Genomic DNA, 16842 nt, shown 5'->3' on the forward strand with positions numbered 1-16842 from the left:
TCAATCGCACTTCGACTTTTACTTCACGGTCCATATTTGAGGACCCATTACCATAGACAAATGACGGAAATACGTCTACTAATAGGGTTCGAGAGTTCGACGTTTTTCGCTCGAGCATAAGACTTATCAATTCTGCATGCCATCTAGCATTGCCCGTGCAAACTATTTACCGCTCAAGCAAAAAAGGCTCATTGCAGTATTCTACTAGCTATCTCTTAAACTGCCCAATACTGATTTTACAATAACACTGCCTGTTTTGGTTGAACACATCTTTATTTTCAGCACAAATTTGAAACATGTTCACAGAACAACTAGACAAATTGGAAAATAATTACTTTAAATATCAAAACAATAAACACACGTTAATTTAATAGGCACTATTAAAATAACCCATATTCCAGTTGTTCCCCAACTGACAGGCTGCTAACAAATCGGATGTTGTCTGCAATGTCATTGCAGGTTTTGGCCAATCCTTGCAACTCATTCCCTGTTTGGGGATCAAATGTGTACACCAACTGTAAAACGGAGAATACTGTTATTTTGGGAAAATATTAGCAACATTTGGGTTCTTTTCTTGTAAAGTTTATTTTTCACAGAGAGTCTAATTGAAGAGAATAAGTAAATATTCATATATGCAAAGTTGATTTTTAAAATAAAAAATTGATCACATATTATAAGTTGCAGGAGAGGGTAAGATCTGGTATCTTGCAAAGTACCTTGCCTTGCCATGTAATTATTTAGAGCAGATGACTTGTAACATAACTTACATTGCTGTAAGTGATGAAGATATAGGAAGTCAAAAATTTACATAAAAACAATCACAATAAATTGAAAATGCTCAGTAACAGAGTTAGTTACCAGTCAACATACTGCAGTCAAGGCAGCAACATCTAATGACAGAAGTTGAAAATATGAATACGAACAAACCTGGCAACTATGAGATCATATGTTTTGCTTCATTTGAAGTTTGTAAAGTGTCACTACTTCTAATAATAGAGAATTCACTGTGTGAGATACAGTTAATAATGTGTATTTTCCTAAAGCATAAGACAGTATCTTGGCACACAATGTTCAGTGTTTGAACAAATTGATGATAAAATAATATAGTTAATGCAGTTTTAATACATTTTTGTCTATTCATTATATGACTACAGTTCTGCCGGGCTGGGTACCAGCGCAGAGACTGCCTTTATAGCAGTGATCCTGTGTTGCCAAGTTTAACTGCGAAGGAACTCTCGGTCAAACAGCCAATTGGGCCCACTGCTTTTGCAGGAGCTGACAATGTTAAAATTCCCTGTCAAAATAATCATTCTGTGCTGTGATTGCACACCAGTTAGTATGGCGGCGAAACTCTAAATCATTTCCTTTCTGTTTGTGCCGACCTCGATGGCAATATAGTTAGCACAGCATGCTATGATGCCAGAGCTTCCAGGTTTGAATCAAAGCCTAGGCGTGGTCATTCTTTTATCATATCATATCACCCATCCTCATCTTCACGATTAACCAAAAGTGGCAGAAAAGCTAAGAACAATAATATATCAATCAATCAATCAAAACCCTTCTGTTTGCAAGCTCCTCCCCTTCCATCTCCTTTAAGGGCTTCTTTTCTGAAAGTTTTATGTAAATGGAGCAAGAAGTGTTGCATTACAATAGAATTCAGAGTCCTATACAAAAATTTAAAAGTTTAAAATGGGCATGTAAATTTTAACTGTGTATAGATTAGAGTGCTGCACACTTGATCATGATACGCTTGATTGTACCGCACTCATAGTGGAATGATTGACAACGTCCCGTATTTCAGAGCCTAATAAGCAGCACTGCACTGCACTGTCAATCTAAAACCTATACATGGAAGGAAACCACTCAATGCAATTACAATTCTAAATCAGAATTCCGTATATTATTATCTAAGGCTCAAATACAATATACAAAAGTATGCAAGTATGCAGACCTAAACGTAAAATTGATACACATGCTGACAGACCTGTCTAAGCAAATACAAATATTGTATCACAGTGCAACAAATACGTGTACATCATTGTTCACTTATCGAAAAATAAAGGATAACCATATTCTGCAAAATAATAAAATGCGTTTTGACATTCAATCGAACATCATTTTAATGTGACAATAATCGTAGGAACATAAAATGTCAGCCTTGGTAGTTTCAGCCCATAATAAGCTATTTTATTTTCACATATCTCGGTAAGGTATACAAAACTGCATTTTAACATGGAGATGATGACTATGTTCACTTACTTTTAATTTCACTTCGCTTTTTACTTCACGATCCATATTTGAGGGCTCACTACAGTAGAAAAATGATGGAAATATGTGCACTAATAGGGTTTGAGAGTTCGAATGTATTTCGCTCATTTGAGATTTTTTCCTCGAGCGTAATAACAATTCTGCATGCCATCTAGCATTGTCTGTGCGAACTATTTGCCGCTTGAGCGAAAAACGCTCATGGCAGCACTCTAGTATAGATTAATTAATACTGTTTGACTTCAGAAAAGGCACCTAGCTGAAATTAACTTCAAACATGAAAGGGTGGAGTATAGTGAAGCATTCATGAAGCAAAGCTGTGGGTTTCATATCAGTATTTGACTTGTATGCATTCGGTTGTTTATTATCGCGTGCTTTTTTATCTTTGTGATGGCTATTGCAACTTGTAACAAACCTTTCGTAGTGGCAGAAAGGAACAAAGACGATTTTCATGCTTTCCCTTTCGTGTTGTACTTGAAACCATTGCCCCTTATGCCCCTTACTTTGCCACTAGCAAATGGCAGATTTCTTCACTACTACTGTCAATTTTTCCACGTTTTTTGGCAGCCACCCCCTGATTTGTCATGGGCATGAAATATGCCAAAGGGCCTAAATAAAATTATAACACGTCTACTTATTCATTAATAGACCAGAGTAACCAACAAGGTAACATACTTTCAAGCAAGACCGGGGAGAAATTTCCTCAATTTAGTAAAATTTAAGCAAAATGTCAAAACTTAACATAGGGTATGGGTATGAAGATGAACAATTTCACCAGTAACCATTTTTGATCCTTCATCAGGACTGGTAAAGCAAACTTTTCAGAGTTATTGGAAAACTTCAGTTGAAAAAATAATTTTTCCAACATGGATAATGCACAAACAATTAACACTACAACAAAAACAATATTCCTCATCATTCATTCTGGATCTCACAATGACACTATCCAAGGTGGCATATTGTGTCAGGAGTCGTGGACGAACAGTAGCGCATCATAAAGGTGTGCACTTATTACTATTTGTAGCAAATCACATATCCAATTCAATACCTACATCCAAAAATTCATCATAATAGATCCAGCCATCCATATCTCCATCTACTGCTTCAAACTTCAGTTTCCTCTGGTCATTTGGGTGGCTGTCGCCCAGATTTTCCAGCACAGCACAGCTGAAACATAGGTTACAATGCTAATATTAGTGATGTGAGATGAAACACATCATATGCTCACCTAACTAATTTGTATTACAATTTGGAGAAAAACAGTATTTGTCAATATTGTCTATGCATCTGATGCATTGCCTGGGAAAATCTGGCAGGACAGGTAACTAAAATGGAGACAACCATTATTATGATTTACCACCATGATTATGTGGTAAATACATATTACAAATGGTCCACATAGAAGTAGGTAGGATCATTGGTGTAGCAACATATCGTGAGGCCCTAGGCAAGATTAGAATGTGAGCCGTCACCTATTCTTGAAATTTGAAATCTCAGTATGAATTAATACAAAATCTTCAGGCATATGTCAGCAAAATATTATCAAATGTAAATAATCCTACTTCCATTCAAGATGGCGGATCGTACTCGGAGCATGTTTTTCCTCTCCGCAAACTGTGTCATTGTTCTTCTGGTTTTATGTTATATTTGTGTGTTTCAACATCGTATTTGTGGAGAACATCTTCCTAGTGTGTCAGTGTTGAGTATTGACTCTAAGTTTGATGGATGGAACCTGGGAAATAGGAGCTTTTTATTTCCTGCAGCTGGATGTGTACCTGGACTCTCTGCAGACATGTCGCGGTCACCGACCCAAGGGGAGCAACCACGAGGTAAGCAAACCGTCGCCCGGCACTTTCACCTGCTGTGCCTCGTGCTCATGTGCGGTGACATCCACCTGAACCCTGGTCCCTCAAATCAAAATGAAACCGCTTTTTCTGCATATTATCAGTATATAGAAAGCATAAAAAACAAGCTCTCTGATTGTGTTATAAATCTCAGTGAATTAATACAATATGACTGTTTAGTTTTTACCGAGACCTGGCTGAATGATACTGTGAGTGATGCTGAACTTCCGTTCGCCAAGCACTTTAATATTTTTAGAAAGGACTGCCTAAATCAACGTGGGGGTGGTGTCATGATTTGTTTAAACACGAAATGGAACTGTAAACTACGTGTTGATCTGAGTCGAGCCTGTGAAATAATTTGGGTGGAAGTTAATATTCTGAAAGGTACAAAACTTCTTCTTGATGCCTACTACCGCCCGCACAAAAACTCTCCCCTGCATATCCTTGAAGCTTGCAGGGATTCGGTGTTGGCAGCCATGAAGTGTGGAAATGTCATGTTGTGTGGCGACTTCAATCTTTCAATTGACTGGGAAACTCCAACCACCGGAAATGCAAATTGCTCAAATGACAAATGGTTCATCGACACTTTCATACACGGAATTGGTTTGAAGCAACATCATATGCACAAAACACGAGGTGAAAGTAATTTGGACTGTGTGCTGGCAACACTGTGCGAAATGGAGATAACTCCACAAAGGAACTTGCTACCCTCAGACCATGCCTCTCTCGATGTCGCTGTGCACCTTCCGTCCGCTGAACCCCAGAATGGACCACGCCGCTTGTGGCGAAAAGCCCCCTGGAATGAAATTTGCAGAGCACTAGATGCCTACCCCTGGTTTCTGTTGGAACAGGAAGAGATCAACGACGCTGTGGAGATGTTTGTGGAAGTTTTGCATGCTGCAATAAATGACTTTGTTCCCACCAAGAAAGCACGCTCTGCGAAATACCCGGTTTGGTTTGATAGTGAACTAATTCATATCGTGAAAAACAAGAAACAGGCTTGGAGCTTGTGGAAACAGTGCCCCAATGAACACACTTATAAAACATTCTGTGATATTTGGAGGCACTCAAAAAACCTATTCAAAAATAAGTATATTGATTATGTAAATAACTTAACATCAGAGTGTATGACTGATCCAAAGAAGTTCTTTTTGTTAGTTAATTCAAGAAAGCAGAACCCGCGTGTGCCGATGGAAATTGTGCATAATTCTACCACCGCTGTAGGAGATGAGAGAGCGCAACTTTTTAATGTGTTTTTTCATGAAAATTTCTCCTCAGATACAATTTCTGAACCTCTTCCTACTGTCAAGTCTGTCAGTGATTAAAACCTCCCCTGAAGAAGTAAAATCTCTCCCCTCCTCTTTGCCATTGCGCCGGTCCTTAGCCCCAGATGGAATTCCGACAATTTTTCTTCGTAAAACTGCTGACTCCTTGGCTTACCCTCTGTGCCTCTTACTTAATAACTGTTTTTCTACAGGTGTGTTTCCCGTCTTGTTCAAACATGCCAATATTGTACCTATCTACAAATCTGGAGACAAAAATTCCACTAATTCGTACAGACCGATCTCTCTATTGTCACCTCTCTCCATTGTCTGTGAGAAAATAATTAAAGACAGGTTGCTAAAGTTTACATCTCCCCTTATAAATACTGCTCAGCATGGTTTCCTTCCAGGCAGCTCTTGCTTGACCAATCTATCAGTATTACTTTCTCATGCTACTCAGTCTATCTCAAATAATTCCCAGCTTGACGTTATATATTTGGACATTTCAAAAGCCTTCGATAAAATAAATCATAATCTCCTTCTTCATAAATTACAATCCAGATTTAACATCCATGGAAAATTTCTATCCTTACTACGAGACTATCTGAGTGCACGAGAGCAGCGTGTCATCCTTCCTGTCACCTCTTCCAGCTTTCTTCCTGTTTTGTCTGGAGTTCCCCAAGGGAGTGTCTTAGGCCCACTTTTGTTTCTTCTTTACATGGATGATCTCCCCGACAGACTGTCCTCTCTCCCTATAAATATACATCTGTTTGCCGATGACTGTAAGCTCTTTAGAGACATCTCATCAGAACACGATGCTTTAATCTTACAGCAAGCTCTTACAGAACTACTTGTGTGGTGTTGCCAGTGGAAACTTCAATTGAATCCTAAGAAATGCTCCTGCCTCACCATTTCCCTAAGAAGGAACAAACTCGATTCTGCTTACTATCTTGAAAACAATCCCATCAAAAAAGTTACCTCTCAAAAAGATCTCGGAGTTACCATCGATGAAAAACTAAACTTTAATGAGCACATTACGAACACTACTAAAAGAGCAATGCGTCTTCTCGGTCTTCTGTACAGGTTCACTGAAATCCAAAACCAATCATCAATCAGTATATTTTACAAATCCCTTATCTCCCCCATTCTTGAATACTGCTCTCCTATCTGGACCATGGCTTCAAAAACAAATCTTTCCCGGATTGATTCCGTTCTCAACTTTTTCCTCGCCATTGCTCGCCACAGAATACCTTCTCTGAGGCACCTTCAGAAAACAGATATTATGTCTGTCTTCAATATCCAACCACCACACACTCGTCGCAAATTAGCAGACATGAAATTCTTGCACAAAATCATGAATGGTAAAATTAAATCCGAATTTCTGCTCAACAAATTTCATCTACGTGTTCCCACACGGCCAACCCGCAACGTTAAGCTCTTCCACAATCCCACCACAAGGCTCTCCCTTCTACAGCGGTCTCTTTTCTACAGGCTTCCTCACTCATATAATAACCTGCCTCCAAATGTGGACATATTCTTGCCAGAACAAAGTTTTAGAAAATTGTTAACGATATATGTATAATTTTGATTTGTTTTCAGTGCCATCTTGTATTCTATTTTGTTGTTGTTCTTATTTATTTTCCTGCTGTTACTGTTTCAGTGTAAAATGGTCATTCAGTACTGTATCTGAAACTTTAGGTAAAATAAATAAATAAATAAAAATTACTGATTACGTGATTAACATTAGAATTGATATTGTTTTCTCTGTCGAGACTTGAATGTGAAGCTTTTTGACTTATTCCTTTTGTTTATTGTTTATCTTTTAAAAGCAATTTAAGAAACCTTGATTGTAATTTTCTTTCAAGATCAAATCATTTTCATTTTTCTCCTTTGTCGAGGGTCCCTAAAAATTGTGGGGCCATAGTCCGGTACCCACTCTCTATATTCGGTGTTTGTACAGTGGGATCCATGAGTGTTACCATGCAAATTGTCCATCACCATGTTCATGCACTTTATTTGACCCAATAGGAACTTCAAGAATTAAAAGAAAACCTCGAAACAAGCTGTTGACAACTTCTGCACCAGCATACATAAAAATCCATCACTTGAAAACACATAGGATGTGAGAGAAAAATTAATGAAAATAGTCATGGACAATTTACACAGTAATACTCATGGATCCCACTGTACATTAACATAAGTTGCAACACTTTTTCTTATATTCATTTTCAAATATTTCATTAGTGACCCACCTAAATTTTTATTCTGCGCTGTTACATCAGTTTTTATTTCATATTTATATGCTCAAGATGGGAATTTTCTTCCCACATTGCCATCTCAACCTGACATTTCTGATAGCGTATAGTGGCAGGGCTTCCAAATTAAACTGATACTGCCTGGTATATTTAAAATATTTAATATGTTATGTATTTGTTGAAATTGTAACATTTAACTAGAATGTATAACTGGATAAAAACAATGTTGTAGTTTTATCACCCACAAAATTAGGCTTCTCCATCTATTTTTTTCACTTTTAACATTTTTTTTTCACAAACTCCATGGGACGCGATGTCCCGGGCAGTGGTGCACTTTGCCCACCCCTTAGATAAGATATAGTATTATCATATTTATTTGACAGCTTTTCAGTAATACATGACCCAGAAAGCAAGGTAGACTTACCTAAAATCTTGCAGGAAAATTTCAGAGCAAGTCTGCAAATTTGCAGCAAATTGAAAGCAAAGGTACTAATTACCAACATTTGAAATTGCAGTAAGTTCTAACTGTAACCTGCAGCTAACTTGCATGATAAGTCTCAAGGCTTTGATGCAAGTTAACATGAAACTTGCAAGGCAAGTGTTAAAGTCTCAAAGGTTTGCAGCAAGTTAACATGAAAATTGCAAAGCAGGTGTTAATGATCTGAGGCTTGTTACAAGTTAACATGAAACTTGCAAGGCAGGTGTTGAAACTTGCAGCAAGTTGACCACAGTCCTGCTGGGCAACTAACACAACTGACAGCAACAGAAGGTTGATAATATGCACTTTTCTACAAAAGTATTCCACTGCTGGTCTCTCTGCCTGTAGGTCAATATCCATATTCTGTGTTTTACTACTGTAATTAAATGATTTGCATGTGAAGTTCTGGTCAGTAGTTCAACTACACATTCTGTGGTTGCTCACATGCTCGGATAGTTTAATCAGGAATGAAACTGTTATAGTGGGTTTGAACGATGTAATGAGTCTCCACCAGGAATTGAACCTGAGCCCTCTTACTAGCCACTATGCTGTGTGTTCTGTGTGGTTTGACATAGTGACAGTGAAATAAGCAGAAGAAATCGTGATGCAAAGTTTCCTAGCTTGAGGGGTTGGCATCAGAGGTACTCATCCCCTGAAAACCCTTGTCGAGTGGTCTTGGTGCGTGGAATTTATTTAGAGGCATCATGTGAATACAGTAGTGGGTGGCTTGTATTTTTGAGAATGATATGTGCTGTGTTGTGTAGTGAACTGAAATGAGTGACATAATTAACAAGCTGTCTATTCGGCTAACGAATGACGATGAGCTTCAAATCGTTGTGGGCTTTTTTTTTTGTATGTCCACTTTATGAACAGATAAGCTAATGGGGATCGGGCCTACAGTTAAAGTGGTATCTAAACCACCATGCATCGAACCCGAGACCCCTTAGTTTCAAGGCAACGACGTTACCACTGCGCCAACAAGGAGTACTCGAACTTAAAATCGTGAAAATAGGTAGGTTGAAATTTTATATTTATTCTCATATATAGGGGTGGCTGCGGTGGCTCAGTCGGTATGGCGTCTGACTACCATGCTAAAGGTCCCGTGTTCGAACCCCGGCGGTTCAAATCCGACCCCGGCGCTCACCCAGCGTCGAATAACATGGGTACCTGGGGGAAACCCTGGGGGGGGGGCAAAGGCGGTCAGGGGCGTGATGCTGATCACATCACCCCCACTCACGACCGGATCAAGAAAGTGTGGGGCGTTACTCCCACACCCCTATACACCTTCATGGCGGGTGTTAAGCACAGGGGAGCACTTTACTTTTTTAATACTTTTTTCCCCTCATATATAGGCCTAGATAATATTTCACAATATGGGCATCTTATTTATGCAAATAAGAATGAAATTCTTGAAATCCTTTCCTTACTGACAGTGTACATTTCCATGTTTTATTTATGAGGTATGTATTTTTAATCACAGAGTCACTTCAATCCGCCACCCCAAATGAGTTAAAAAATACAAAAATACCCCCACCAGCAAATTTTTGTTCATTCGAACACTATGATATGGTGCGATAGCCCAGCTTTTTAACCCAGTATACATCACTGGTATCCATGGATGGCATCTCCCACATACGCCACTTCCAGCTTTGACTTCATATCAATTCATTACTGTTGGTCAAACTTCATCTTTTGCTGGGGCCACCCTGATGGCGCAGTGGTAGCATCGTCGCCTTGTAATCAAGGGGTCCTGGGTTCGATACCCCGTGGAGGCACATAGTGGTTCGGATTCCACTTTAAACTGTAGGTTCAGTCCCGATTAGCTTTTCTGTGCATAAACTGGACTTATGACAACAATTCAATCAATCAATTCATCTATTGCTGTGCTTGGAAATCACTACTCCAAGCCAGAAGTGCGCTGACTACCGAATCAGGTTATGAGGTTGCCTGCACACTCACACTAAAGATTTTTTGGGGGTGTTCCTATACTCCCTGCCCGAGGCGTAAACTTTGGTCCGTGCTATACATGGAATTATTCCGAAAGCTACACGAAACCACGTGTAAATGAACGTTTATCACGATTTTCGCCTTCTACCGGAATGTTTTGCACCACCGAGCAAAGCGGCGGGATTCTGACGGGTGGTCGAATGTGCACCTACTGTCACACGAGAGCCGTAACATCAGTCAGTATTTGTCGCGCGAAGAATGTAAAATAGCTTCCTCAAAAATCGTTTCCAATGTAGGTCGTGTGACATATATTTTAAAACATTTTTGAATTATTTAAAACGGGAACATGGGTATAATTTTAGGCAGGAAAAGTGTGCTAAAATGAAAACGCGAAAATAAGTCCTAAAAGTAAAAAAAGGAAATAACATCACTTTTGGTATTAAAAGAAAAAAACGATCGAGGTTCCTAGGATCACAGAAAGCAGAGTTCAATATACCAGTGTGTTTCGCGGTACTTACAAATCCTCAAAGCTAAGCATTCCGTTTTGGTTGCTGTCGAAGAGCAGGAACAGACTGTGCAGGTTGGAGATGGTCATCTCCGTCCAGCCAGGGAATCTTCTAATGAATTCGTCCACGCTCTGCCGTCGGCTTCTTTCCTGAGTCAGTTTCGTTTGGCGCCTGTGTTGCAGCAGACGCTGGTAGAACTTGTTCACCAGCTGATCATACTCCGTTGTAGGCTTACTTTCCGTCTGATCCTCACGCGATATTTGTTCGCCTGGAAAAACAAGATTACTTAGTATTATGTGTAAAGCGGTGGCGTGCCCTAGGGGGTGGCAACTGGGCGATGTATCGTCCTCTTCTAGACGATATATCGCGATATTGAAGAAATAACGTCCAGGTGGTATCAATTAGACGATATATCGTCACGATATTTTGGAGATATATATCGTGTTGGCGATATATTGTCACGATATTTGGCGATATATCGTCACTATATTTGGCGATATATATCGTATTGGTGATACTTCGTCACGATATTTTGGAGATATATATCGTGTAGGCGATATATCGTCACGATATTTGGCGATATATATCGTAGAGACTATATATCGCCGATATCATGATACGGAAAAAAATATCGTATCGTATCGTATCATCTGTGACGATATTTTCTTGCAGATAAGTCGCGATATGAAATTTCAGGAGGAGCCCGCGCTAGATAAAAATAAAATTTCTTATGTAAAACATTTACGTAATAATCACAATAATTGGGCATTTTTACTCATTTATACGGTATATTATTTTCTTGAATATAGAGCACTTTGTCTTGTCTTTTTCTTTCTCTCGCCCTTGTATTCTCGATGTTAATAAACAATAAAGCACCTCCAACTGCCACAAAGCAAGTGTGAGGCATTTAAATGCTTGCGTTGTTTTCAACTCGAAGAGGGCATGGATAATCTTACCTTGATGGATAATATGAGCACTTCCTATCTTCCTACAGCTTCAGATTTCAGTTTCGGAAAAACAGAGAAAGATATTGTTAGGGTGGTGAAATTATTAAATATCATTTGTGACAGTAATTTGTTGTTATTATTATTATTTAAATATGATAATTGCCTGATGTATCTTTGAAGATTTTCTATTAAAATTGAGATTTCAAATTTAAGAAACGAGTGAGCCTCGCAATATGTTGCTACGTCACTGCTTTGGCCGTCTTTTGTTTAGCGATTAGCTTGTACTTACTTGTTCATTTGCTTTGTCCGAATATGACATCGTCAACTCCTAATATTGCTGTAACTGTTAAATATTACGCTGATGCTCGTTTTGAAAATAAATATTTGTGTATGTACACTCCAAGAGGTAATCTGGTAGCACTTGGAAACGATTTGAAATATTGTCAGTATGAAACAGCAACAAATGAAATCATACCTGTAGACGTAAAATCCTCTTGCCTATAAAAGCAAATAGGTTTTCTCTTGATAGGGTAGTCGAACAGACGTTTTACAAGTGAGCCGAGTTTGTTACCCATTTTTCACCAGACAGGAGCGTGCTGAGTGTAGGATATGTTCAAAGGAAAGTAGGCAAGTTTCCTTTCATTGTCAAGATCTACAAACGTTTGCTAAAGTTATTTATAATAGGGTTTGCTTCGATGTCATTGGTTGCTGCAAATACGTCACTTTGCGCCATGGATTAATGTCGGGTGCTTTCTTCTTCGTAAATAATAAACCAATTTATACTTCTTTTCTCTGACTTCAAATAAGTTGAAAATTCTGATGGAAACTCATTATACTGTACGTGAGTTATGGTAAGATTTCGAATCACAAATTACCTTTTGTTCAGGTGGAATGAGGCTAATTCTCTTTCTGGAGAGATCTAATTTAAACTTGAAATATACAGTAATACACAAAATGCAATGTACAAATATACCCACAAGTTAAATCGATAAAACTTGACAGATGTCCCGTACAAATCGTACTGTACGTTGTTTCGCAGATAGTAATGGGCAAATATTATCATTAGATTATTTTTCGTATAGGTTCATAGGAAGCTAGAATATTCAAAAAATTTAGATGATCATCTCTGAAGAAAAAATAATATGTATAATATAATATTATAATAATACCATAACTAACATGTATTTTACAATTTCCCACGTATGCGTTAAGTTGAATTATTCTTGAACACCCTCGCTTTAAAAAACGTAATCCAGAATAACTATGTTATACAGCTTTGAGACGATGCCAGAGCGTGGTGGGCGGGACGCCCCTGCAAACAAAAAAAATAGATAAATAAATACTCTTTTTTTTGTTGTCCAAATATAATTTTTGTATGCTATTTAGTGGTTATATTAAATGTGACAACCTCCAGAAAATGTCCCCTTCTGTTGTTGCTGTGACCAGGCCTGCATTTTCAATGCCACCTCCCCTAGGTTAATGGGAAAATGTCATCCTCCCACAGTTTTTTCTGTGAATGTGTTTTGCATTGTGACGTGCCAAAGAATTACCTCAGGGGAGGCTCCACAATTACAACTGCATAAAAAACTATTCAAGAAAATATTTTGCGTGGAAATTTACTAATTTTGCATTACTAGCAAAACAAAATTATATATCAATAGATGTTCTCAGGTAGGTATTATACATTCTTGTGTGAATCAGGTTACCCAGAAGCCTTTTGCAACATATATAGCCTAGTTGAGTTGCTGCCTTCAGGAAGAATTCACACGAAACCGACAGGCTTGAGGGTTTCACCAATCGAACGCAGCCTTAAGCGGCCTGTTATGCCGCTACGGTGTGAAACGTTGCTGGTGATTGGCTTGTTCTCAAGCGGCACATGTGGCGTGTCGTTTCGGTCTGAAATCTCACGTAGACAGACATGATATTTGTGAAAAATGCATGTGTGCAATGCATATTTTTAACAATACATTTTTCAATTTAAATCTATACTCCAAAATTTATTCTCCCTATAATCGTTATTCCTGGACAGCCTTTCTGCACTTTCTCCATCCACCCCTCCTTAACTATGGACATTTCTGCGTTGTAAGCATTCTACTGAAAGCCAATGAGGTTTTTAGAAGTCTTCGTATATGCCCTAGCTTAAAACTTAAAACGAAAAAAAAAAATGTTGAACAAAAATAAAATAAGGGAAAGAAAGAACAATAAGCAATATTGGAGCTCCAAATCTGTGTACTCCGGGTAGGTCTAGGCCTAAACCAGACTCTGACTGCGTCCATCCTACGTCACACAAGTAGAGTGCCACACACGTAAATTTGCCGTTGCGTAGAAACGAATTTTCGTTTCGTCTCCCTCTCTCTTAGCATCATGTGTTCTACCCTGCTCGAAAACCTTCGCTATTGTTGCCACATTGTCATTCCATTCCTGGACACACTCGCGCAAACATCATTGAAAACAATTGAATAGCGCTCCAGCTCGCGGTTCCCACCGTTCGGTAGGGACGCTAATGTGGCAATATAGCACGGCGTAGTGCTTGCTTCTTTTATGCAGTGCATGTTCATTGGCTAGCTAGTAACTAGTGTTGCCAACTGTAATAATGAAGCACTATTTCTGTCACGGAAGGGGAAAAGGCAGGTAAAGTGGCGGTGAGTTTTGTTGGATTGGAAGCACCATATTTTTATTTTATACTAAGTATTTGACCGGTTTGACGTTGTGTGCGTGTATTGCGTGTGTGTATGTAAAAGTGTGTGTTTGCTAATGAACGTTAAATTCCATAATGCCTCCAGTTCTGTCGAAGTTGAAATCAAAAACCTTGCATAGCCAAGCTCGGGAAATTCTAAGCAACGTGCACGAGTTCATGAAGGAGGAAGCCAGTCATGGTGTTAGCATCCCAATAAAGCATTTTGGCAAGAGAGCAGCGAACAGCAGCAACAAATTGTTCATATTTCATAATTTTGGAATTATTCAAAATAAATAAATTATGTGGCTCCAACATCATTTCAACTCTGGCTCCGGCACGTGTTCTTGTAGAAATTGCATAGAGGAGGCTGTCATTTTTGCTGCTTAATGCGATACATATTGTTTTCTGTGTTAAAATTGCCATGCTTTGATGGGTGACCAAGTTCATAGCAGGGCCGGCGGAAGGGGAGGGCGAACCGTCCCATCGCCCAGAGCGGCAAAATTTGAAGAGAAGAAAAAAATAAGCCTATTGAAAACTGTGATCGAGCGAGATATTCTTTTGCGCTGAATAGTATTGAAATAGCATAAGAAGTCTCATTATTTATTTTATATTTTGATGTTTTAGTTAGGAATATATTGATTTTCAATTTTCCGTTGCTGCGTAATGACCGGGGGGGGGGGGGAAGGTCGAAATAGAGCGGCATCTGCCGCCACCTCCCAGGGAGGCAAAATGACTAGCGCCGGCCCTGGTTCATAACAAAAGAAAAAGCCGCGCAGCTTATCGTCTAGTGGCAGTATATGTACTTGTTATTGTTGTGGAAGCCGGCATCCTTTGTAAATGTACAACAAAGGCAACCGACTGTCGCCGATCTCAGAGAGGAAATAATAATACTGCTTCAGGAGGAGTGTTATGGTGCAATTGTAGCGGTTTAACACGTTGGCATGTTATTATCTGCCGTTGCAGTTCCATACCAGTGTATACGGGTTTTGGGAGTGAAAAGTTAGAACGCCACGACTGCATTAATGCAATGAAAAATAATATATATATTTTTTTATTTTGTTTGAAATCACTCAAATAAGGAATCGTATGAAGAAGTCTTCTTTGCAGCATTTTTGGTAATTTTACTTATGTGTTAGTTCATATTTTGCGAATTTTTAGTCCATATGTATGTAGCTACATACAAAGCCACTTGTTAGTACATATTAATCCTAGTCCTGGTATAATGCATGACGTTTAAAACTCAACGTTAGATAGACCTGAATTCTCTAATTTTATTGTTGTACGTAACAGCTGTGCATCGGCGCACTGCAGCGATTTTTCTACCTGCTCCATTAGCAACACTGCTTCTTTAGTTGTTTCGCGCATCGCACGGCAGAATTATCTGCGCTGGACTCTATCTATATCTTTATTAGTGTATTTTTGAAGAAGAGCGAGAGAAACGTCTTACCTTCCGTCGCGATTAGCCTAAAGAATGATGCGAAATAAACTAAATAAGACTCCAGTTATCGTGTCGATTATAATACTGCAATGAACACTTTGATACGTACGCGGTACAACGCCAGGGGTCCCGAGTTCGAATCCTGGCCTGGGCATGGATGTTTGTGTCTATTCATCAATTTCATCATATTATCACTCATCCTTATCTTCGCAAATTAGCCAAAAGTGGCACAAAAGGCGAAGTAAAATAAAGCAAATCAATCAAACTTTGAAACGTACATACAGACAAAACAATATCAAATGCTTGCTCTTTCTGGTCACGATTGAAAATACGTCCTTACCTGGCAACAGTGATTGGCGAGGGAAGGTCGTTGATTCCTACAGACATCCGAGTTCCGGCTGTTGTTTGTGGGGCAGAACGCTGACCCGAAAGTACTTAGAAGACAACGGAAAATGCTAAATGCAGAAAAGAAGGCTCGTGACTTAGCGGTTATTTAGCGGAATGCGAAAAAAACAAAAAAGGAACGCGACTTTGGTGTTAGATTGCTCGCAGCTAATGCTCACGAATTTGTGTCATGCTGTTAGCAAGTACTAGTATTGGACTGTGAAGACAGAAGACATTGTTATCTCAAACTGTATGATCACTCTATTAGAGCATGGATAAACATAAGAATATACTATGTATATATGTACATATTCTTTCGATTGAAATTGCTTATTTTTATATATTTTTCGGTCAGTAGGTCTTTACGGCACACAAAGTCCCTTGCATAGAAAAGAGAAAAATATGCCGATCATCGAAAACGGTCATTCATAATTCAAGGACGTGCTGTTCACAAGAAAAAATTTCCAATCTCGCGTTTTGATTGATACACAAATACTGGTTCACCGTATCGTTTCTATCTCTCTTTTTAGTTAGTGTTCTTTTGAACAAGAAATGATTGAAATAACACTAGAACGGTCCCTTACTTCCGATTATTTTCAATAACTTTCAAGCGTTCGTTCGGTTTTCATTCAAACATCCTAAGTATTCTTTATTTTTTGTCCTTTTTACGACGATGCATTGCAGTCTGCAAAAATGTGATCGGTGATAGAGCTAATAATATATACAAATGAAAGCAAAGCAATATAAAATTTTACTTACATGAGAAGGCGCGCGGGGAAACTCAGTTACCCCAGGAATGCAAACCCCTGATATGTAGTAGACAAAGGTAGACAGAATGA

The 16842-nt window shown here is 38.8% G+C and overlaps 1 protein-coding gene across 1 annotated transcript; it reads right to left on the reverse strand.

Annotated features, from left to right (window-relative positions):
• Positions 1 to 263: 263 nt before the first annotated feature.
• LOC145990343 (uncharacterized) lies at positions 264 to 12148 on the reverse strand. Its single transcript, XM_083126037.1, has 4 exons — positions 11980 to 12148; positions 10570 to 10825; positions 3318 to 3432; positions 264 to 515 (listed from the first exon to the last, which is right to left on the reverse strand). Exons 1-4 carry the CDS (start codon positions 12077 to 12079, stop codon positions 381 to 383), a joined length of 606 nt encoding a protein of 201 aa, XP_082982163.1. The 5' UTR covers positions 12080 to 12148; the 3' UTR covers positions 264 to 380.
• Between the last annotated feature and the right edge of the window lie 4694 nt (positions 12149 to 16842).

Source organism: Lepisma saccharinum, chromosome 7 (genome assembly GCF_977018435.1).
Source record: "Lepisma saccharinum chromosome 7, izLepSacc3.1, whole genome shotgun sequence".
NCBI classification, from domain to species: domain Eukaryota; kingdom Metazoa; phylum Arthropoda; class Insecta; order Zygentoma; family Lepismatidae; genus Lepisma; species Lepisma saccharinum.